Source organism: Bombina bombina, chromosome 1 (genome assembly GCF_027579735.1).
Source record: "Bombina bombina isolate aBomBom1 chromosome 1, aBomBom1.pri, whole genome shotgun sequence".
Lineage (NCBI taxonomy): Eukaryota > Metazoa > Chordata > Amphibia > Anura > Bombinatoridae > Bombina > Bombina bombina.
The window spans coordinates 717442953-717468981 of NC_069499.1; the positions used below are offsets into that span (position 1 = coordinate 717442953).

The following is a 26029-nucleotide window of genomic DNA, read 5'->3' on the forward strand; positions in this document are numbered from 1 at the left end:
GCAATCAATCGAGGAAGCAGCGGGAAGGGTGGAAACACATAAGCCATCCCGAAGTTCCAAGGTGCTGTCAAAGCATCTATCAGAACCGCTCCCGGATCCCTGGATCTGGACCCGTAGCGAGGAAGTTTGGCGTTCTGGCGAGACGCCATGAGATCTATCTCTGGTTTGCCCCAACGTCGAAGTATTTGGGCAAAGACCTCCGGATGAAGTTCCCACTCCCCCGGATGAAAAGTCTGGCGACTCAAGAAATCCGCCTCCCAGTTCTCCACTCCCGGGATGTGGATTGCTGACAGGTGGCAAGAGTGAGACTCTGCCCAGCGAATTATCTTTGATACTTCCATCATTGCTAGGGAGCTTCTTGTCCCTCCTTGATGGTTGATGTAAGCTACAGTCGTGATGTTGTCCGACTGAAACCTGATGAACCCCCAAGTTTTTAACTGGGGCCAAGCCAGAAGGGCATTGAGAACTGCTCTCAATTCCAGAATGTTTATTGGTAGGAGACTTTCCTCCTGATTCCATTGTCCCTGAGCCTTCAGAGAATTCCAGACAGCGCCCCAACCTAGTAGGCTGGCGTCTGTTGTTACAATTGTCCAGTCCGGCCTGCTGAATGGCATCCCCCTGGACAGATGTGGCCGAGAAAGCCACCATAGAAGAGAGTTTCTGGTCTCTTGATCCAGATTCAGAGTAGGGGACAAGTCTGAGTAATCCCCATTCCACTGACTCAGCATGCACAATTGCAGCGGTCTGAGATGTAGACGTGCAAAGGGTACTATGTCCATTGCTGCTACCATTAAGCCGATCACCTCCATGCATTGAGCTACTGACGGGAGTTGAATGGAATGAAGGACACGGCATGCATTTAGAAGCTTTGTTAATCTGTCTTCTGTCAGATAAATCTTCATTTCTACAGAATCTATAAGAGTCCCCAAGAATGGAACTCTTGTGAGAGGAAAGAGAGAACTCTTCTTTTCGTTCACTTTCCATCCATGCGACCTTAGAAATGCCAGAACTAACTCTGTATGAGACTTGGCAGTTTGAAAGCTTGAAGCTTGTATCAGAATGTCGTCTAGGTACGGAGCTACCGAAATTCCTCGCGGTCTTAGTACCGCCAGAAGGGCACCCAGAACCTTTGTGAAGATTCTTGGAGCCGTAGCCAATCCGAATGGAAGAGCTACAAACTGGTAATGCCTGTCTAAGAAGGCAAACCTTAGATACCGGTAATGATCTTTGTGAATCGGTATGTGAAGGTAAGCATCCTTTAAATCCACTGTGGTCATGTACTGACCCTTTTGGATCATGGGTAAGATTGTCCGAATAGTTTCCATTTTGAACGATGGAACTCTTAGGAATTTGTTTAGGATCTTTAAATCCAAGATTGGCCTGAAAGTTCCCTCTTTTTTGGGAACCACAAACAGGTTTGAGTAAAACCCTTGTCCTTGTTCCGACCGCGGAACCGGATGGATCACTCCCATTAATAACAGATCTTGTACACAGCGTAGAAACGCTTCTTTCTTTATCTGGTTTGTTGACAACCTTGACAGATGAAATCTCCCTCTTGGGGGAGAGAATTTGAAGTCTAGAAGGTATCCCTGAGATATGATCTCTAGCGCCCAGGGATCTTGAACATCTCTTGCCCAAGCCTGGGCGAAGAGAGAGAGTCTGCCCCCCACTAGATCCGGTCCCGGATCGGGGGCCCTCGATTCATGCTGTCTTAGGGGCAGCAGCAGGTTTCCTGGCCTGCTTGCCCTTGTTCCAGGACTGGTTAGGTTTCCAGCCTTGTCTGTAACGAGCAACGGCTCCTTCCTGTTTTGGTGCAGTGGAAGTTGGTGCTGCTCCTGCTTTGAAATTCCGAAAGGGACGAAAATTAGACTGTCTAGCCTTAGCCTTGGCTTTGTCTTGAGGCAGGGCGTGGCCCTTACCTCCTGTAATGTCAGCGATAATTTCTTTCAAACCGGGCCCAAATAAAGTTTGCCCTTTGAAAGGTATATTAAGTAATTTGGACTTAGAAGTTACATCAGCTGACCAGGATTTTAGCCACAGCGCCCTACGTGCCTGAATGGCGAATCCTGAGTTCTTAGCCGTAAGTTTGGTTAAATGTACTACGGCCTCCGAAATGAATGAATTAGCTAGTTTAAGGACTCTAAGTCTGTCCGTAATGTCGTCCAGCGTAGCTGAACTAAGGTTCTCTTCCAGAGACTCCATCCAAAATGCTGCCGCAGCCGTAATCGGCGCGATGCATGCAAGGGGTTGCAATATAAAACCTTGTTGAACAAACATTTTCTTAAGGTAACCCTCTAATTTTTTATCCATTGGATCTGAAAAAGCACAGCTATCCTCCACCGGGATAGTGGTACGCTTAGCTAAAGTAGAAACTGCTCCCTCCACCTTAGGGACCGTTTGCCATAAGTCCCGTGTGGTGGCGTCTATTGGAAACATCTTTCTAAATATTGGAGGGGGTGAGAACGGCACACCGGGTCTATCCCACTCCTTAGTAACAATTTCAGTTAGTCTCTTAGGTATAGGAAAAACGTCAGTACTCGCCGGTACCGCAAAGTATTTATCCAACCTACACAATTTCTCTGGTATTGCAACAGTGTTACAATCATTAAGAGCCGCTAAAACCTCCCCTAGTAATACACGGAGGTTCTCCAATTTAAATTTAAAATTTGAAATATCTGAATCCAATCTGTTTGGATCAGAACCGTCACCCACAGAATGAAGCTCTCCGTCCTCATGCTCTGCAAGCTGTGACGCAGTATCAGACATGGCTCTAGTATTATCAGCGCACTCTGTTCTCACCCCAGAGTGATCACGCTTGCCCCTTAGTTCTGGTAATTTAGCCAAAACTTCAGTCATAACAGTAGCCATATCTTGTAATGTTATCTGTAATGGCCGCCCAGATGTACTAGGCGTCACAATATCACGCACCTCCCGGGCGGGAGATGCAGGTACTGACACGTGAGGCGAGGAGTTAGTCGGCATAACTCTCCCCTCGCTGTTTGGTGAAATTTGTTCAATTTGTACAGATTGGCTTTTATTTAAAGTAGCATCAATACAGTTAGTACATAAATTTCTATTGGGCTCCACCTTGGCATTGGAACAAATGACACAGGTATCTTCCTCTGAATCAGACATGTTTAACACACTAGCAAATAAACTTGCAACTTGGTTACAATCTTATTTAACAAAAACGTACTGTGCCTCAAAGAAGCACTAAACGATTAAATGACAGTTGAAATAATGAACTGAAAAACTGTTATAGCATCAATCCTTGAAAACAACACAACTTTTAGCAAGGGTTTGTTCCCATTAGTAAAGTAACAATAATTAAATTTGAAACGTAAAAATTACAGAGCAACGTTTTTAATCACAGTCAATATATAAGTCTCACAGCTCTGCTGAGAGAATCTACCTCCCTTCAAAGAAGTTTGAAGACCCCTGAGTTCTGTTAGAGATGAACCGGATCATGCAGGAAATACAAGAGTAACTGACTGGAAATTTTTGATGCGTAGCAAAGAGCGCCAAAAACGGCCCCTCCCCCTCACACACAGCAGTGAGAGAGAAACGAAACTGTCACAATTAAAACAAGCAACTGCCAAGTGGAAAAATAATGCCCAAACAATTATTCACTCAGTACCTCAGAAAATGGAAACGATTCTACATTCCAGCAAAAACGTTTAACATAATAAATACCTATTAAAAGGTTTAATGTACTTTTTACAGAGTAATTCCAGTGAAGTACCATCCCCGGAATACTGAAGTGTAGAGTATAGATACATGTTATTATAACGGTATGGCAGGATTTTCTCATCAATTCCATTCAGAAAATAAAAACTGCTACATACCTCAATGCAGATTCATCTGCCCGCTGTCCCCTGATCTGAAGCTTTTACCTCCCTCAGATGGCCGAGAAACAGCAATATGATCTTAACTACTCCGGTTAAAATCATAGTAAAAAACTCTGGTAGATTCTTCTTCAAACTCTGCCAGAGAGGCAATAACACGCTCCGGTGCTATTGTAAAATAACAAACTTTTGATTGAAGTTATAAAAACTAAGTACAATCACCATAGTCCTCTCACACATCCTATCTAGTCGTTGGGTGCAAGAGAATGACTGGGAGTGATGTAGAGGGGGGGGGCTATGTGCAGCTCTGCTGGGTGAATCCTCTTGCATTTCCTGTTGGGGAGGAGTTATATCCCAGAAGTAATGATGACCCGTGGACTGATCACACATAACAGAAGAAATAGCTGATTTCTTTGGGGCATGCCCTGCAAAAAGCCCTTTTAAGGGCTGGTAATAGAGCTGTTAACTTTTGTATTTTAGATTAGGGTAGGGAAATTTTTTTATTTTGGGGGCTTTGTTATTTTATTAGGGGGCTTAGAGTAGGTGTAATTAGCTTAAAATTCTTGTAATTTTTTTTATTTTTTGTAATTTAGTTTTTTTTTTTATTTAATTGTAGGTAATTGTAGGTACTTGTAGTTAATTTAATTTATTTATTGATAGTGTAGTGTTAGGTTTAATTGTAACTTAGGTTAGGATTTATTTTACAGGTCATTTGGTAATTATTTTAACTAGGTAGGTATTAAATAGTTATTAACTATTTAATAGCTATTGTACCAAGTTAAAATAAATACAAAGTTGCCTGTAAAATAAATATAAACCCTAAGAGTTAATTTATTTTGTTAGATTAAAATTATATTTAACTTAGGGGGGTGTTAGGGTTAGACTTAGCTTTAGGGGTTAATACATTTATTATAGTAGCGGCGAGGTCCGGTCTGCAGATTAGGGGTTAATACTTGAAGTTAGGTGGCGGCGATGTTAGGGAGGGCATATTAGGGGTTAATACAATTTATTATAGGGTTTGCAAGGCGGGAATGCGGCGGTTTAGGGGTTAATACATTTATTAGAGTAGCGGCGAGGTCCGGTCGGCAGAATAGGGGTTAGTAAGTGTAGGTAAGGTAGCGGCGACGTTGCAGAATAGGGGTTAATAAATATAATATAGGGTTCGGCGGTGTTAGGGGCAGCAGATTAGGGGTTCATAGGGATAATGTAGGTTGCGGCGGTGTCCGGAGTGGAACATTAGGGGTTAATAATAATATGCAGGTGTCAGCGATAGCGGGGGCGGCAGATTAGGGGTTAATAAGTGTAAGGTTAGGGGTGTTTAGACTCGGGGTACATGTTAGGGTGTTAGGTGCAGACTTAGAAACTGTTTCCCCATAGGAAACAATGGGGCTGTGTTAGGAGCTGAACGCTGCTTTTTTGCAGATGTTAGGTTTTTTTCAGCCCAAACTGCCCCATTGTTTCCTATGGGGGAATCGTGCACGAGCACGTTTTTCCAGCTAGCCGCTACCGTAAGCAACACTGGTATTGAGGGTTGAAGTGGCGGTAAATTCGGCTCAACGCTCCCTTTTTGGAGCCTAACGCAGCCCTTCAGAGAACTCTAAATATCAGCGTTGTTTAGAAGCAGCGCTGGAAAAAAAGACGCATAGCTAACGCACCCCTTTGGCCGCAAAACTCTAAATCTAGGTGAAAGATAATATTTTTGATGATTAAAAAAAAGAAAACAAAATACCTAGAAAACATATATAAATAATACACAAAATATGAAAACATACATAAAGCTCATTAGGGCTATATATATTTCTGTATGATTCATTTTTAAACTTTAAAAACGTAACCAAACAATTTTACAGGTATTAAAATAAAACAGATGTATGAATTGATTTTGTAATGTCAATAAAACAATAATAAACAATACAATAAAAATGAAACAATAGCAAACAATAACAATAAAATGAAACAATACAACTAAAATGGTTATTCATTAACATACAGAATAGTTGTATATTAAATAAGAATTTCATAGAGATTTTTCCTTTTAAATGTGTGCAAATGTTTAGAGCACTTTAAAAATGCATATTTTTTGTTTTGCACAATACCTCTATTGTATTGAATTATAACAGAGTGAATATAACTTAATTGGCTTCTCAAGACATCCTGTAGCCCAGTTGATTAAACATAAGAATGCTTAAAGTTATAAAAAAATATTGACCCAATCAAGGTTTGACAGTTTGCACTAGACCAGAGCTTGATTAACTTAACCACCCCCACTAACTTCTACATTGGTTTAATGCAGCAAATCCTGCTAGGGTAAAGTCAGGATATTTAAAAGGCAGCTGTTATAGCATTGCTACACTATATAAAGCTGTTTCTGTTTGTCAGTAGTAACCTAGGTGGGTTGTAGCCCCTCTTTACACTACACAATGTCCCAAAGTAAAAAAAAAAAAAAATCTCTGGAAGCAAGCAACCATCATGAAATGAACCAGAAACTAAAAAGGAAGATTGAGTCAATTTGCTGAGAAGCCCCTCTGATTTTGCCAGAGGACAGAAAGTGTATCCTACAGAAAATGATATGAGCTAGTGGATTTGGATAAGTCAACCAATACCATTTCACTATTTGAGGTGGGATGAGTTTTCCTTTTGGAGCCACCAACCAGTTTCTCACCACCATGCAATGGCCCATCACTTTCACAAGCTGGACACTTTTCAAAATTCTATCTTATCCGATGTAGCCCACACTCAATTTAATAATCACTAGCAAGGGTTGAATGTAAGGCTGAACCACTTTCACTCTACTATGTCTCCCTGGTTCAGACTCTGCCATATATGCAGGTATAGATATATGCAGATATATATATATATTTCTTTTATATATATTTTTTTTACAAAGAACATTTTCTACTATGTGAAGAACATTGGAATGTAAAATATTTACAGTAAATACACAGTAAAACACACACACACACACACACACACACATATATTGATCTCTGATGCAGCGCATATGTGCATGCGCGAAAAGCGTCAGATCTAGCACCCCTTGCACACTTGTGACAGTGCTACCCACCCTGTGTACTGAATAAACCACTTGGCATTTAAGTTCCTGGTTCCTCGTTTTCTTTTCTCAAGTATCCTATATATATATATATATATATATATATGTGTGTGTGTGTGTGTGTATGTGAATATATGTATATACACGTGCATATGTTTTTTATGTATATATATATATATATATATATATATATATATGTATATATATGTATGTATATACATATATAAATATAATAATACACATGTATACATAGATATGCACACATATGGGTGGGTAAAGCCTGATGTAAGATCATACATCGGGCTTTACCCGAGTAATCCTAGGATTAACCAAACGCTTCTGGATAAAGCTAATCACAGCACTATTTTCTTCCTTTGAAGACAATAGTTCTTGCAAATCACTGCATCAAACATATATACGATGTGCTGTAATTCCCCATCTTCACTATCTTTTTTGCCTCCGCATATTATAGCCTTACCACTCAAACACATTGTGATACATCATATACCTTTTAACCCTTATAAAAATGTTTTTATTAATATTTATATTATTTTTTAACTCTTATTCTTTATGCTAGGTCTACACTCACGCTAATTTAGTTTGTGCTTGAGCAATCACATTTACTTTCGACTTGTAATACGCGTGCAAGTTAGCACGGGCACGCTATTGGTTATCGAAACCCGTGCTAACAATCGCACAACACTTGTTATCTGGCCATAAATACATTTTATAAGCATAGTATTGAGGTTATTCCCTACCTCCCTCTAGCTATGGCTGCCACAATGTTGAAATATGCCTTTCACTAAATTCTCCTTCAGATACCTGCAGTGAAACCAAGGTTCCAAAATGACAAAACACCCATAGTTAGAAGGAGATGCATGAAATGCATTTAGGGCCAGATTACGAGTGGTGTGCTAAGAGTTACGTGCAAGCAATATCAGGTTTATCGCGGTTGTTTGCGCACATCGAGCGTAGCCCTCGTTTTGCAAGTTGGAAGTATACAAATATGGACATATATTGAAGTGCATTGGAGCCCTTGCCGTTAAGCAGATAAAACATGTAAAATCATATTTATGCAATAAATTGGCACCCCTGCATTTCGCCCAGAAAATTTTTGCAATTACAAATGTTTAGACATTCTCATGTTTATTTATTTTGTTTGTATTGGTATGACACAAAAAGTGGAAAATAAAAATGCAAATCTGACACATTCCACTCAAAACTCCAAAAATGAACTGGAGAAAATTATTGGAACCCTCAATTTAATATTTAGTAGCACACCCCTTGGAAAAAATAATTGAAAACAATTGCTTCCTGTAACCATCAATGAGTTTCTTACACCTCTCTACTGGAATTTTGGACCACTCTTCTTTCGCCAACTGCTCAAGGTCTCTCAGATTGGAAGGGTTCCATTTCCCAACTACTGTTTTAAAATCTCTCCAAAGGTGCTCTATGGGATTGAGATCTGGACTCACTGCTGGCCATTTCAATACTCTACAGCACTTTGTCTTAAACCATTTATGGGTGCTTTTTTTTTTTTTTTTTTAATTGAAGTTGTGAGAAGAAACAAATAACATTCAAAAATTGTCCATAAACAGTAATAACATTAGAGCAGAATATACATTGCAATCAGGTATCATACACCAATGCGATACAAGTGAAGGGCTTGGACTAAATAAGTTGGAACTTCATTTTCTATTATATGGCGATTGGTACCCACATCAGTAGGGGGGATATTCATTAAACTAGTCTAATAGGAAGATGTGGGGAGTTGGACTTTGTGTTGGCCGTGTTTGGGCCATGATATATAGAAGGGGGAGGAATTTCAACGGACAAGAGCCATTCAAGATAAAGGGGAAAAGGGAAAGGAGGGCGGAACCATCTATGATACAATAGTAGAGTAATGAGGAGAACCAGGATAGGATATATAATATGAGTATGTAAGGTAATTATTAGCTTGAAGAGTAAATATTATTGCATCTAGTAATGAGGGAAATATATACATCCTAAGAAATAGTATGTGGGATAAATGTTAAAGCTGAGCCTGCTCAGAACTCTGTATAACAAGATACAGTGATTCTGCATGCGTGTCTATGTATCTTTTCTCTTCAGTAAGGGGATACGTAACATTAAGAGTAAATTGAAGTTCTGTTATGTGCTTTTGTGTATTAATTATCTCTATCTAACTGCCCCGGGCGCAAGGAATAAATTGGCAAGACTATATGGTGGGTATATTAAGGGGAAAATCCCCGGTAGATGGGTAAGGTAGTCTTGTAAGATCATTTATGGGTGCTTTTTGACGTGTGCTTTCGGTCATTGTCCTGCTGTAAGACCCATGACCTCTGACGGAGAACCAACTTTCTGACACTGGGCCCTACATTGCACCACAGAATTCTTTGGTAGTCTTCAAATTTCATAATGCCATGCACACAGTCAAGACATCCAGTGCCTGAAGCAGCAAAGCAACCCCATAACATCAATGAACCTCCACCATGTTTGACTGTAGGGACTGTATTCTTTTCTTTAAAAGCCTAATTTCTTTTTCTGAAAACAGTAGAATGATGGGCTTTACCAAAAAGCTGTAATTTTGTTTTGTCTGTCCACAGCACATTCTCCGAAAAGGATTTTGGCTTCCTCAGGTAAGTTTTGTCAAACTCCAACATGGCTTTTTATGTTTATGTGTCAGCAGTGGGGTCCTCCTGGGTCTCCTATCATAGCATACCTTTTCATTCAGATGGCGACGTATAGTGTGAGCTGACACATTTGGACCCTGTGCCTGAAGGTCAGCTTGAATTTGTCTGGAAGTTTGAGGGTCTTTATTCACCATTCAAATAAACCTTTGTTGCAATCTTTGATCAATTTTAGACTTTTGTCCACGTCCAGGGATATTAGCTACAGTGCAATTCTTGATAATGTTGCGCACAGTGGACACAGAAACATTAAGATCTCTGGTGACTTGTAACCTTGAGATTATCCACGATTTCCCACAATTTTTGTTCTCAAATCCTCAGACAATTATTTGCTGTTCTTTCTCTTCTCCATGCTCAGTGTGGCACACAGAGACACAACAGAAAGGTTGAGTCCATTTTTCACCATTTTAAGTGGTTGCCGGTGTGATTGTCTATATTGTCGGCACCTGTTAATTGATACAGGTGCATTTAATTACAAATTACAGGAGCATCACAAACTTGGAATGCAATTATTTCTTACAATCTTGCGAAGGTGCCAATAATTTTGTCCAGTCCATTTTTGGAGTTTTGTGTGGAATGTGTCAGATTTGGCTTTTTTTCTCTACTTTTTTTGTGTCATACCAATACAAACAAAATAAATAGACATGAGAATGCCTAAACATTTGTAATTGCAACAATTTTCTGGGCAAAGTGGTGCATTATCTGACAGAAATGCAAGGGTGCCAATATCTTTGGCCATGACTGTATATATATATATATATATATATATATATATATATATATATGAATAAATAGAACATATTCTGCTATGCAAAGAACATTGGAATGTGAAATATTAATATTTTCATGTCGGGTTAGTGCACTTGAGAATACGCAATCAGGTTTGCACACAAGTAGGGTTTTTTCCCATTTTTTTGCTCTATTGACTTCTATGGGGGAATACGTTAACGTGATTGCGATATTGTGACTTTGGCTTTTTACGTGCATTGGGTTAGCGTGAGAGCAAAAATGTATTGCTTTCATTTTGTAATACGAGCGCTACACGACATGTGCAAAAAGCTTACTTCTAGCGGAGTAAAATGAAGAAAATTTGATTATAGGAATACATTAGAAAAATACTTAAAATTGCATGCTCTATCTGAATCATGAAATAAACAATTTGGGTTTAGTATCCCTTTAATACACCATGTCAACAATAATAATAAGTCTGTTTGCTAAATTTGTCCCAGATAACAAGTGGCACCAGGTTAGTGCTGGTATTACAAGCTGAAAGTAAAAAGTTAAATTGAGAGCAAAAGATTCAGAAGCGCTAACAACCTTCGGAAATCGCAACCTCGATAACGCCTCTCCCCATAGACTTTTATGGGGTACACTACAAAAAGCCTTTCAGCTATCACTCGCGCGATAAACTACGCTAAAGCAGAAGGCACGTTAGGAATACTTCACCTTCTCATGTTCTTCACTAGATTAAATAAATATATATATAAACAAATAATATATATATAATTAGTTTTTTGTAAAATATATATCTATATGAATATGAAATTCAAGTATTTCTATTAAAAACACATTAAACCATATTAAAATTGTTTAAAAAAACAATATTAAATGTTTCAAGGTATTAGACTGTGAAGGGTTCAAACGTGTGTGTGTGTGTGTGTATATATATATATATATATATATATATATATATATATATATAAACAAACATGTAAGATCTGCGATATTTGGCATGGTTGCTATATTCATTGAAAGTATAGGTTGCTCTAGAGCAATGTCGGCCACCCTAAATCTTCCCTGGTATATGTGATTTATCATGAACTTGTAATATCAAGTCCAGAGCTAATGATAGCTCAGGATGCGATAAGCAATATCTCTGGACCAAACTATCATTAGCGCGCCACTTGTAATCAAGCCCATTGTTTGTAAGAATCACTGTTCTTGATATGCTAAGATGCCATTCCCTATTGAAAATGCTCCAAATTTGAATGATACATGTAGCTTCTCCCTATACAAACAGAAGTCTTGCACAGCAGAACGCATCAGGTCTCTGTCTTTCACGTGGAGTAAGAAAAAACACTGGGGTTTGACCTAAAGAGTAATTTTGGGAGATATGGCTAAGTAATTCAAGTAACAATTAGATTATCTATAGTGTGGTTAAAGAAAATGAGCATGTGCAATACAAAACATTTATCTCTCACTTCTGCATGGGAGAAAAAGGAATTTTTAACGGCTTCCCCTGCCCATAGCATCTCCTCCCTTGACACCCATATTTTTCTTTCTTCACAGCTACCCTAGTTTTGTTTCATAATTGATGAGTTCCCTTTTTGTGCTAATTACCCAGCATGCACAGTAGCACACAGTCAGCTGTCCCCCAAGGTGAGTGTGAGATATCACAAGAGACAAATCTCGCCACAGGAGAATTTCGACTGTGGTTCAATGAGAGAGAAGAACCTTTATTTTTAGAACAATATAAATCAAGATATGAGCGCTTACAATAACGCCTTTAAATGAAAACCTAGTTATTTTGTGAAGATTTACAAAGCCAGCTGTTTGTGCAAGAAAATGTCTTAAAGGGATATGAAACCACAAAACTTTTTGTGATTCGGACACACAAAAAATGTAAAAAAAAAAGTTTCCAGTTACCTCTATTTTCACATTTGCTTTGTTGCCGTGGTATTCTTTGTTGACGAGAAACCTAGGTAGGCATCTGGAGCACTACATGGCAGGAAATAGTGCTGCCATCTAGTGCTCAAGCATATGGATATCAGCCTTGCAAAACTGCTGCCATGCAGTGTTCCTGAGCTTTTTCTCAACAAAGGATATCAAGAGAATGGAGAAAATTTGATAATTTAAGTATTTTAAAATTGCATACTCAATCTGAATCATGAAAGAAAAATGTTGTGTTTCATGTCCCTTTAAGATTGATATATTGTGTAGCTTAGGAAAACTATTTTTCTATAGGTTTAACTGCTAGTTGTGAAAGAGAGCTACAATGCCTGCCACAAACTGAGCTGCATGACATCATGACAACAAAACAATTAAGCACACACATATGATATGGAGTGTGGCTTATTGTTTTACTCTCAAGTAGCTTCAAAGACAGTCAGAATTTTACTTAAAAGGACATTAAACCTACATTTTTTCTTTCGTGATTCAGATAGAGAATACTATTTTAAACAACTTTCTAATTTACTTCTATTATCTAATTTGCTTCATTCTCTTGATATTCTTTCCTGAAAAGCATATCTAGATAGGCTCAGTAGCTTCTGATTGGTGGCTGCACATAGATGCCTCATGTGATTGGCTCACCAATGTACTATTTCTTTAACAAAGGATATCTAAAGATTGCAGCAAATTAAATAATAGAAGTAAATTGGAATGATGTTTAAAAATGTATTCTCTATCTGAATCATTAAAGAGAAAATTTGGGTTTAATGGCCCTATAAGGGGCCAGGATACCGAAATGTTTAAACACTTGAAAGTGATGCAGCATAGCTGTAAAAAGCTGACTAGAAAATATCTCCTGAACATCTCTATGTAAAAAAGAACGATATTTTACCTCAAAATGTCCTAAGTATTCACCCCCCCCCCCCACTGTAAAAGACTTTAAGCAGCCAATTAGTATGCCTGTCCCTGCAAGGGAGCATGTCTCATGCACACTCATGTAAGCTGATTGGCTGCTGTTCATTTCTTCTTCTTTTCTTTTTTTTACCTGCAGCTGGGCAGTGACTGAAGTATAACTATTTACACAGAACTTACTCTGCTGAGCTGAGGAGATTGTGAGGTAAAATATCTTCCTTTTTTACATAGAGATGCTCAGGTGACATTTTTATATATTCACAAACGTCTGACAGCTCTTGTGAAGAAAAAAAATCCCTCTAAATAAAGGTAGCACATTTAACATTCTTGTTAAAGGGACATGAAACCCCAATTTTTTTTTCTTGATACAAACAGCATACAATTTTTCAAAAGTTTCCAATTTACTTCAATGATCAAATCTGCATTATTATCATGATATTCTTTGTTGAAGGGATACCTAGGTAGGTAGTGTGCACATGTCTGGAGACCTATATAGCAGGAAAAAAAGTTCTGCCATCTTATGACCTTGCAAAATGTAGAACATTCTTGAAAAACTACTGCCATATAGCACTGCATGCGCACACTCCTGAGCTTACCTCCCTGCTTATTAACAAGGGAAACCAGGAGAGCAAAGAACATTTGATGATAGAAGTTTAAAGGACACTCAACTCAAAATAAACTTTTATGATTCAGATAGAACATGCAGTTTTAAGATACTTTCCAATTTACTTCCATTATCAAATTGCACAGTCTTTTAATATTTAAAGGGACAGTATACACTCATTTTCATATAACTGCATGTAAAAGACACTACTATAAAGAATAAGATGCACAGATACTGATATAAAAATCCAGTATAAAATGGTTTAAAAACTTATTTAGAAGCTTTCAGTTTAGCTCTGTTGAAAAGGCTGTTGGAAAGCCCACTGCAAGTGGTAAATAAGACCCTCCCCCCTCCCTCTTCTTTTGCATATGAAAAGACCCTTTACACAAACAGGAGCAAGCTGGAGTAGGTAGCTGACGGTATTCACATAAAACTTTGGGGCTTGGTTACAAGTCTGAAAATCAGAACAATGTTATTTAAAAATAAGCAAAATTATACATTAAAAAAAACAAAAAACTTTATGAGCTATATAAATAGATCATCTATAAAACATTTATGCAAAGAAAATATGAGTGTATAATGTCCCTTTAATAAACTTTCTGGGGGAAAAGATCCTACTGAGCATGTGCACAAGCTCACAGGATATACGTATACTAGCCTGTGATTGGCTGATGTCTGTCACATGATACAGGGGGCCGGAAAACGGGAGCAAAAATACATTTGTCAGAAAAAAATCTACTACTTATTTTAAATTCAGAGTAAGTGTTATTGCATTGTCTTTTTATTATGTACTTGTTAATAATGATGTAATTCTACTCATTGAGGGGTACTACTACTTTAATTGAATTTTTTTTTTTTAAATTACATTCTCGGTCTGAATCATGAAAAAAAAGGTTTGGGTTTCATGTCCTTTTAAGTGCTGGACATAGAAAGTGATGAAGCTGGATAAAATCTCAACTGACTGGATAACTTGGAAGCACCTAGCATTGCTGTTTCAAGTGAAAACAAATTAAATTGAAAAGTTTCAAACGCATTCATTGTTCTGTCAGTCTAGTAAGTGTACTATGTATTTTAAAATATACCTTACCTGCAATAAATTAGTCCCACAGGGATAATATACTCTATGTCAAAAATGTAAGAGAAAAGCATCATGAATATCTAAGGAATGCCCCTTAACTGCCCCCTTGATAACACTGCAAAACGCATACAAATATAATTTGTAATAAATTCAAAATAATGAGCATACATGGAAAAAAAAACTCCAGTTAAATATGATATTTGCTGCCTTTGCCTTATCTGCAAATAAAGAAACGTATGGACTGTCCCTTAGGTATAAAGCACTCACAGTGACTTTACCTCTTACAAATCATATGAGGGAACATACAGTGCATTTGGGACTTTTTTGATTATCTCAAGCTTTACAGAATCTTTAATGGGTGTGTAATGCAAGTCTGCTTACTAGGGAATTACTGTGCCAATTTCTTACTCAATTTCTAAATTTCTTTAACTGTTGTAATATGTGAATCTGCTATCCATGCAGTCATTTTGCCTATTTTCTACTTTTTCTATGCTTTAACGGTTGTGGCAGCTCTCTAAAGTCTTATTTTTAATAACTATAATGCTTTAATGTGCTTAATACAGTATGGTCCAGATTACAAGTGGCACTAACTCAATTTTTCACTCATGCACTAACTGCGCTCAAAGTAAAATTTTAATGTGGTCAGGTTAACACTTGTTTTATAAGTAAAAATGTAGCGTGTAAATGTCCAATGCTCATAAGATAAGATACATTAAGTGGAAAGCATTGCAGCGACAAATGTTTCAGTTTCTCTGAGTGACCATCTTTTTTGCGCCAGCATTAAGAACTTAAAAAAATAAATAAACACAAAACAATCAAAAGAGAAACAAACTTGCATTAATTTCAACTCTTATTTTTAAAGAATTGTTCCATTAAACATGTTTGTGTTCAAATCATACTTTCTTAACAAACTTGTTTTTATTTATTTGTTCATCTAGCAGTATAGCATCACAAAAACAATCACAATGCTACAAATCCCAATCTTTAGCTTCTGCTTCTTCATTTTGCTATTTTTAGCAGCAGATGATTACCTTCCTGACGCCTGGATCCTCTCACATTACTACCTCATGTAAAAATATACAACTTAAAAAATACTACCATGAGAAAGATCAAAAAACATAACAGCCATACCTTGTCCGTCCGAGCAATCCTTTTATGTGCACACTATGAAACTCTTGATAATCCATCTCAGTTTGTGACCTTTTACCTCCAACTTCCTCAGCCTCCTGGTTCTCAATGAAACGTGTCTTTCACTCTCTTAGACCCAATCTCCCCTGCTGTAAGAGGGGGTTTAATCTAGCCTTTAATCTTAATTTGCAGCACCTCTCTGCCAATTCCTTCACTGGCTTCCTCTTGCCTCCAGGATTATACACAAAATTCTGACTCTGGCAAACGAAGACCTCAACTGTACTGCTCCCCCATACATCTCAGACGTTGGGGCCGATTTACCAAATGGCGGGCGGACATGATCCACTGTATCGAATCATGTCCGCCCAACAACGCTGAATGCTGACAGCATATGCTGTCAGCATTTAACATTGCACAAGCAGTTCTAGTGAACTGCTTGTGCAATGACATCCCCTGCAAATTTGCAGCCAATCGGCGGATTGATGTCCGCAGCCTCAGAGACGGTGGACAAGTTAAGGAGAAGCGGTCTTAAAACCGCTGTTTCTTGACTCCTGTTTCCAGCGAGCCTCAAGGATCGCACAGAAACAGGGGCATCTGGGGCCATTGTAAAATCGGCCCCCTTGTCTCCAGATACTCTCCCTGCAGTGCCCTTCGCTCTGCTCACGATCTCCTCCTCTCTTGTTACCTCCTCACATTCCCGTTTACAGGACTTCTCCAGACTGGCTCCCATCTTGTGGAACTCTCTGCCTCGCTCCACAAGACTCTCCCCTAGTTTTGAAAGCTTCAAGTGCTTCCTAAAGACTCTACTATTTAGGGAAGCTTACAACCTACACTAACCTTCCTATCTCCACTGCTATCCCCTTGAACCCCTTAGCATGTAAGCCTATGAGCCCAGCTGTTTGTAGGTCACATTCATAAGAGCCAACTACAACAGTGCAACTCTCGGCAGGGCCCTTTACCCATTTAATCCCCATAAATGTTATCTTGTATACCGCCAATGTTTATAGCGCAGCGGAATCTGTTGGCGCTCTACAAATACCTGATAATAATAGCCTTATTCCTAGGTCTGTTAATATAGAAGGAGGTAATGTTTGCATCCCACACTCTTCCTGCTGTTTCTTTTAACACATATCACCCATCTCTTTCCTCATATTCTCTTCCTGTAACGCTCATGAGATTGGTTAATTCTTAGCTATCTATATAAGTTTTGTTGTTATACATAGCCCCCTAGGATAATCAACACAAATTGTTGAACACTTGTAGGTTTACCCTTATTTCTCTCCTCTAATATCTCTGTCCTTCTTTTAGGTAATTTCAATATCCATTTTGATTGCCACACTGAACCTGAAGTGCTAATGTTTCCTCATTTGGAGCCGGATGATAAAATATTATCCGGCTTGGAGAGAAATTGTAGTGCAGACTTCACAGGGGCTGAACTCACTGGGGTTGATTTATCATATGTGGAGCTTCCCTCTAACCTTTACCTATGGCCTGAACATTCTACTTGCTGAAATGTTCCTGTGCTGCTGAGTGTGATTCTGCACTTCATATTAATGCTATACACCTACCTCCTCAAGAATAAAATTTGAAACATTGACTTCTGCAAATACTCTTACAACCTGCCCCTTCACCAAGCCAGAAGAACTACTTCTCTCCTGCACTCAGAAGAGAACATTTTTATCTACAGGACTTTGGAACAAAACTGCACTTCAAATAGGAATATGGGCTGTCTGAAGAGACCTTTTGATTCTACCCTGCCATAAAAATACTCTGCCAACTCTTTTTATAATCTATACAATATTTACAAACTGGCCATATGATGGACAGTGGTAATCTATGTAAACGGCCTGTGTTGCAGCACACAAAAACAAGCAGACATAGATCAACTTCCTTCTTCAACAAAGAATAATAGATACATTTACAATATATATTGTTTTTATACTTGTATACTGTTTATACATTAGCCTTGTCAAGAAAAGCTGAGTTCCTCTTGTCTATTATACACGCACACCTCCCAACAGTTGAATATGTAACCCCGGACTAGTTTTGAGGAGATGGGAATTGGGCACTGTGGAGGTGGAGATTGGCAAATAAAAAAAAAGCATCTCAGCAGTTTAGGATTTAGCTGAATGAAATGTTTGGGCCATAAATAGGAGACTGATAAAGATGGAAAGGACAATAAGACAAAACTCCCAGCTTAGGACAATCTTTTAAGATTTTAATTCTATTACTAAACTGAAAACTATAATTTATGCTGAAAGTATTTTCCTTGTATAAATTGTCTTTTCAGAAATATCTTTTCTCAGTTTCCTGTTAAGTTTTCTCCCAGCACCTTGTATTTATTTTATGAAGTATTTATGACTGCGAGCTCTCCTTCTAGTAAGGAGGATATGGATCTGCATTTGTATTAAGCAGGGCTTCCATTAAATGTAAATGAATGTTAATGTGAAAATCTGAAATTCCAGCAGAGCTATTTTATTTTGGCAGATGCAACCACTTACTTGTGAAAGATAAGCTGCTAATATGATATCATGACAGGGAAACAAAAATAAATATGGAAATCCCCTGTTAAATCCTTTAAGGTTTCCCAAAAATAGAATCCTTTTCTTAAGGGATTTGGCAAGAGAGAATCTTAACCAGGTCAGTGCTGCTGAGAGAGATGATGGAAGAGATAGCAAGTGAACTGTGCTCTAATATGTAAAGATGTAGCTCGCTCTAAAAACTCACATCTAGATTACTTTCTCAAACAGGAGTTTTTAAAAAGACATTCTAGTGTAACAAAAAAATGCTGCATTTTAATTTTTTTTAAAGTCCTTTTTTATTGTTTATGTTTAAACCTTTTAAAGGGGTTACTGTGAGACTTTATGGGCAAATTGCCTTATACTGTAGTTCTCAATATATGTCAACATGTTTATGAATGTGTCAGTGTTAATACCACAGTCCTATTGCAGTCTCTAAATATTAAAGTGCCATAAAACAGGTTGAGATCTGTGCATATCCTAAAAGGGCTAATTAAGTAAAAATAGTTTGCATAAAAAATTGTTTAAAAATTGCTGGCAAGTATTTGAAAATCATTTTCAAAAATAAGGAAAATTAGTTACAAAGCTGTGCTGTCTGGAACAGCTAACTCCACCCCCCTTATCAGTGTTTAGACACAGGCACTGTATTTCAACTGAGTTCACAGCTTCTAGGTATGCTCCAGCAGATAATCCCTATTCACTTCTGCATTTTACCAAAATAAAGGTGGCTATAGTTACAGCCATAGAAGGAAATGTGTGGGGGAAGTTAGAGCTGTACAATTCAGAAACTAAAAAGAAAGGATAAAAGGCACTGCAGTATAAATTTGCAGTAATTAAAGTACATATTATTATATTTTGTCTCTCTCCCAACTTGTTTTATGTCCCTTTAAGGTCTGTGTACTGCTGAGTATGACCAAGGACTTCTGTATTCTTATTGTTGCTATATGTGTGCATGCATGTGATGCTGCAGGTGTCTGTATTTGCATTTGTCAAGTTTTACTTATATTTATTGCTTTTGTTTTTATGTAAAGTGCTGAATTAATTAAATCTGGTGTACAGACTTCACAGAGATTGGCTTTTCTACATTCATTAAGAAAAGTGATGATCTAGTTTGCAAAGAGAGTAATGTTACTCTCTGGAAAGCAGCTTTTCAGAGAGGTCTGCAAGAGTTAACAATGTAGAGTGCTGAACTGCTAAAAAAAAAAATTGTATTGAATACAAATTAAAATTCAGAGTGATTTGACAGCAGCACTCTGCACGTGCTCACTATCCCTCTAGTCTCCTAAGTGGCAAGTGACCTTGGAAGTTGGTGTCTACATTTTATAATGCTTTGGCGAATATAGCCTCTGGTTGACCATAATAGTCCAGCCTTACTCTATATTTTACATTGGCTTGAACAATACAGCCTCTAACTGACTGTTCCAAACCAGCCCCAAGACTAATATTAAAATACATAACAAAAAAGTTCATAACCCCACAATCAAAATAATTGTTGTATAACAATGCTGGAGGGATGTCCAGGTTCCCTCTATCCTTTTCTTTCCTTGTCCACTCTTTTATCTTCTTTCTTCTGATATTTAAAGAATATGTAATTTCTTGAACATCTATTCATTTTTTATCAGTGGCAACATTTATTAGATGTGATTGTGTGATTATCATTTAAAGGAACAGTAAACACCTTGAAATTTGAATATAAGAGGTTTGACTATGCACAGTACACAACTTTGTAATATACTTCCATTATTTAGCTTGCCCCTTTCATGTAATTTAGCTCTGAAAATTGTAGATTTCATAACTCTCAAGAGCTTGAAATGCAGCCTGCTTCATACCTTTCCATAATTGATTCCAACTGCAAAATAATATACTTTATACTACAATTATGATAATTGACTAGCATTGTTGTCTACAGACTAAGCCCAGATTGGCTCCTCCCTATAAGGCAAATAGTGGGTGGAGTTTATTTTAAAAACATTTAAATTTGGCAAAAATTTTATTATATAGCAACACGTCAGAAATGTCTTGTAATTAAAAGGTGTTTGCTGTCCCTTTAACCTCTTTTCTTATGTTAAGGGTGTCGTATCTTATTTAGTCTTCAATCCTTAACAAGAATTTTGGTATATTATAGGCAGACGGAGCTTCAAGATTGAATGGATATTGTTAAACAGACGTTTGATACTGTGAACATAGAACAAAAAAGTATCCTAGTGTAGGATATCCACCATCATTTTCACCAATTGCCCCAAAATGAAAAGATACTCACATTGGGAGTCAGACGTACTGAGAGATTATAGTGTCACAGCAATCCATGTTTGGAACCATCAGGGTGTTGCTACAGGAACCAAATAAGATTCGAACTGCGACGCACAGCAATTAACTTTTAATAAAAACAACTTAAGAACAATGATATATGGTCATAGGTTCACATGCTATGCGTTTCTCAGCATCGTACACTGTTTCGGCAGGCGTGATATCCTGCACTAGGAGCAAATGATGGTGCATATCCTGTACTAGGAGGCGCCCTTCTTTTTTGCTCTATGTTCACAGTTATCTTCTGACAGGAAAGTCACAGAAGGAGCCGCAACCTATTATCCCTGGTACCCCTGGCCTGGAACAATTGGAGTATGGATCCCCATATAGAGACTTATCTGAATATAGTTTCTATAAGAGACTAATACAGTCATAGTATTTCATACCATAACATCAGTTAATAATGTTTGTGGATGTATATTATGTACTGTTTATGATTTGATTTTGCACCCTCTAATTTATATATCATATTCACCAAGTGTTTTGGATATTTGAGTCTTTTGATGCTGCACTGACTAAATGGCGATTGCAGACAGGTACCATTGTATTTCAGATCACACAGCTGTATAAAGTTAACTCATTACCAATTCATGTTATAATTATATGCTTAACTCATCTTACTTAAATTTCTTCATAACATGAACACAAACAAACTAATTTCAGGGTCAGAACAAAATATACAGAAGAGGTTATATATATATATATACATAATATAAATAAATACAAATCTGCACATTTACACTTAGATTTAACATGATGGACTTTAAGAGATACATTAAAGTCTATGTAATATAAATACAGATTGATAACGGAACAATTTGCTTCCAAATCTTAATTTGCCTTAATACAGATTGATAACGGAACAATTTGCTTCCAAATCTTAATTTGCCTTAATACGATTTTCATCAGAATGTGATGTACAAGCAGAGACTTTTAGTAAAGTAATGTTTTGTTTTATTTTTATTGAGAACATAGGTAAGCTTAAAGTTTAAGGTGATTGCCAAAGAGAAGTGCCACCCACTAACTATGTAAATCCATTGTAACTCTCTCTGGCAGCTAGTAGGTTAAACCAAATAACAATGATTATAGGCACAGCATAGGCACAGATAAAGCAATGACGATGATGTTATCGGTTATAATCAAGGCTCTCACAGTTCTGCTTTCTTTCATACCACATGGTACCTAGGTTACATTCTGCTGTTGTGGTTGCTATATGTCAGTTAGAGAATCACACTACCTACGTAACTCACCCTCACAAAGCTAGCAGGAAACCACCCTTCCTCATCGTCGATCTGACCCCACCACCAGTCCTTGTTGGAAGCATCCAGGACCTTGATGACGTCTCCAGCTTTAAATGCCAACTCCCGGTTGGCCATGGTGACATGATCCCATGCTGCCTCAGCACTCACAATAGATCCCCCGCTGATCAGCTGTAGAGACAAAAGCAAAAGCCTGCGTTACTCGTGCGTGGCCAGGGCAACCTTACTGCAAACCAAGGAGACCAGCACACAGCAAGTGATTACACACACACAGCACAAGGCAAGAGAGACAAGGAATGAATGATTACAGAGGCAGTAGCAGCTCTACATCGTCTGCACTAACTGTATCTAATCAGCATTTATTGTACCAGGTAATACATACAACATTTAATCAAGTCAACACTGATAGATACAAGGAACTAAGGGGCTTGTTCAAATGGATTCAACTACATTAAATTGGACACATTTAAACTGTGCTCAGATAGTAATAGAATTGTCCATGTATCCAAAATGATCATATTAAATAATAGCGATATCTGATATGTTTTTTTCATATAAAGACTATGCTGTTGATTTACCTACAAAATAATAATAAAGTGTGCCTGGTCGCATAAAGCTTAAAGGGACACTGTACCCAAAATTTTTCTTTTGTGATTCAGATAGCGCGTGAAATTTTAAGCAACTTTCTAATTTACTCCTATTATCAAATTGTCTTCATTCTCTTGGTATCTTTATTTGAAATGCAAGAATGTAAGTTTAAATGCCGGCCAATTTTTGGTGAACAACCTGGGTTGTCCTTGCTGATTGGTGGATAAATTCATCCACCAATAAAAAAGTGCTGTCCAGAGTACTGAAACAAAAAAAAACCATAGATGCCTTCTTTTTCAAATAATGATAGCAAGAGAATGAAGAAAAATTGATAATAGGAGTAAATTAGAAAGTTTCTTAAAATTTCATGCTCAATCTGAATCACGAAAGAAATATTTTGGGTACAGTGTCCCTTTAATAATACAAATACAATCCCTCTATGGTAATTCCTTATAGTTCATGAACACCTGTAGAATGTAGAATATGGCTGAACAACCATAAATGACCCTCAGTGCTTTGCATCTGCTAAACTTCCTTATCCCAAACCTCTACCTAGCCTCATTGGCAACACAACAAGCACTTCACCAATGTTATTTTTCTTGCATACAAGGGTCAGTATAATCAGAAACATACTCTAGAAAAGACACAATGTATCTAAAACAAAACATTACATTTTCAGTGCAGTAAGTCATTTGGTCTTGGCTTTACTTGCAGTACAGGACACAATTACATACATCAAGTCAACATGGTAACATATTCATAAAGTATAAGTACATTTCATTAGTATTGCTGCAAAAACAGCACAAGCAATTTTACAATAAAACACTTCAAGGGAAATGGTGCCTTCATTTCAATGAACTATAGATATATTATTACTTTTTCATTTGTTTTATTTTGCTTATTGTAAATCACACTCCCTTCTTTTGCACTTCTATTGGACTAAGATTTGTCTTGGAGGCCAGGACAATATAGCCAATGAAATGCGTCATCACCTTTGCCACAGTCATTCCCATGGTCCTAGAAAGATACGGATGCAGCTCAGTGAAAAGCACAAAGTGTTAGCAAATAAAACATAAGAGATACAAAGGTGGTACTAACGACCATGAAAAAGCAGAAAAAAAGAGCACATTTCAGCACAATAAAAGTCCTTTTCTTCAGACATCCGTTAACACAAGAACATTAGCTAAAGTCTGAGGAACACTCATTGTGTCCTGAAAGCTTGCACTTTCTCCATTTTTGATGGCCATTATCTCTTTTTTGTTATATTCTTTATTTTAAATGGTTTTGTGCTTTTGTCTTCTCTACAGCCTAACACGGCACAATATTTCCTTTCTTCTTAAATAATAGGTTTACAGATAGTGACTCATCACTGCAAAGAAAAAAATCTTGGTTTGTGATGACAAAGTTCCATATTGTAAATAAAATGTTCTTTTTATCCCATTAACGTAGGTACTTAGTACCAATTTAGACTGCGAAACAAGCATAGAAAACGAAGGGCTCCAAACAGTGTATATTACCCTACAGATACTGTATACTAAGCCTCAATAGTATGATAAAGAACAGACAGAGCGGGAATCTGTTCCCTGTGTGGTTTTGCTGTTTACATTCCCTGCACAATGCAGTTTGATATGAGCTCACAAGCTCTTTATTCAACAACACAGCGGGCAGAGAAAAAGACATCCAGTCAAGGCAGCGCAGCTGAGCAGAGCTAACTATCCCTGGGACAGAAGGCAATGCTTGATAATGTCACAGCCCTCCACTGCCTTGTGTAATCTGTTATACATGGACGGGCTAGCGAAGCATGCAGCAAGAATCCTGATAAAATCCCAGTAAATGCCTTATGGGCAGCTTCACCATTACTGGACCCATGCAAGCACTACAAAATGGCTTCACTCTTGTCTAGTTATCACTCTTGTAAATATACAATTATTTCAGTATTGTCATATTTTTTATACACTTAGGCAAATAATCAGAATCAAATATGATTTATCCCTTTCTTTGCAATAAAAGAAAATGAAATGTAGTAGTCAGTACCACTTTATGCAAGTAATGTATGGGTGAATATGAAAGATTTAGAATAGATACAGAATGTAGTTTTAAACACATTTTACTTCTATTATTAGATTTAACTTTCACTTCATGCCCTTTATTGAAACTTCATGAGAGCATACTAAAGAAGGTTTTAGGAATGTGCATGTGTCTTAAAGGGACAGTCTAGTCAAAATTAAACTTTCATAATTCAGAAAGGGCATGCAATTTGAAACAACTTTCTAATATACTTTTATAATTAAATTTGCTTTGTTCTCTTGGTATTCTTTGTTGAAAGCTAAACTAAGGTAGGCTCATATGCTAATGTATAAGCCCTTGAAGGCCTCCTCTTATCTCCGTGCATTTTTAGAGTTTTTAACAATTAGAAAGCGCTAGTTCATGTGTGCCACATTAGGCAACATTGTGCTCACTCCTGTGGAGTTATTTATGAGTCAGCACTGACAGGCTATAATGCAAGTCTGTCAAGCTGATGAAATATAGTGCTCCAGACACGTGCATGCTCCTGAGCGTACATCCCTGCTTTTCAGCAAAAGATACCAAGAGAATGGGGAGGAATTGATACTAGAAGTAAATTAGAAAGTTGTTTAAACTGCATGTCCTATCTGAATCATATTTTTCTGTTATTATTTCATGTCCCTTTAAGGCACATGTACACTGCTGAGCCTCCCTCAGTTCACTCTCATGGAAATGATTAATCTAATTTAGGTGCAGATGCCAATCACCAGCAAGATCCCAGTACTGCATTGCTGCTCCTGAGCCTACCTAGGTATGCTTTTAATAAACAAAAGCACAAGAAGGCCATCTCCACACGTTTATTTATAAAATAAGAATTCACTTTATTTATATAAATTAAAACATACATACAGACAAGAAAGCTCTCCAACAAGGAACGACTGACGCGTTTCGCACCCTCTAGTGGAGCTTACTCATAGGCTGTTGATCTAGGGATATTCTCTCCTTATATACACATTTGGAGAAGGAAGTGAATTAGATCATAGAAGTACAGTAGAAAGTTGTTTAAAACTACATGCTCTATCTGAATCATGAAAGTTTAATTTTAACTTTAAAAGCTGAGAGTGCGTCAAACACATATGGTAAAATGTCTGTGGAGTTTTCATATTGCTGGAAATATTTCTGCAGCCAATCAGAAACTAATTGCTATCTGTGGGCAGTGGAAAGTGCTGAAAGCAGCTGTACTTTTGGTGTTATAAAAAAACAGCACCATCAACATTCTGATATGTAAATGTATTTGTTTAAATATTTGTATACTGTCACTGTAAACTGGTGTTATGTTTTGGGGACTTTTAATCTCCATTATAAATGGAAAA

The 26029-nt window shown here is 37.5% G+C and overlaps 1 protein-coding gene across 1 annotated transcript in view; it reads right to left on the reverse strand.

The window, feature by feature from the left end:
* Nucleotides 1-26029, reverse strand: part of ARHGEF9 (Cdc42 guanine nucleotide exchange factor 9) — a 916750-nt gene that overhangs the window by 240670 nt on the left and 650051 nt on the right. The window contains exon 6 of the mRNA XM_053699217.1: nt 22056-22235. Coding sequence (XP_053555192.1) covers nt 22056-22235 — 180 coding nt within the window. The remainder of the gene's footprint in view (nt 1-22055; nt 22236-26029) is intronic.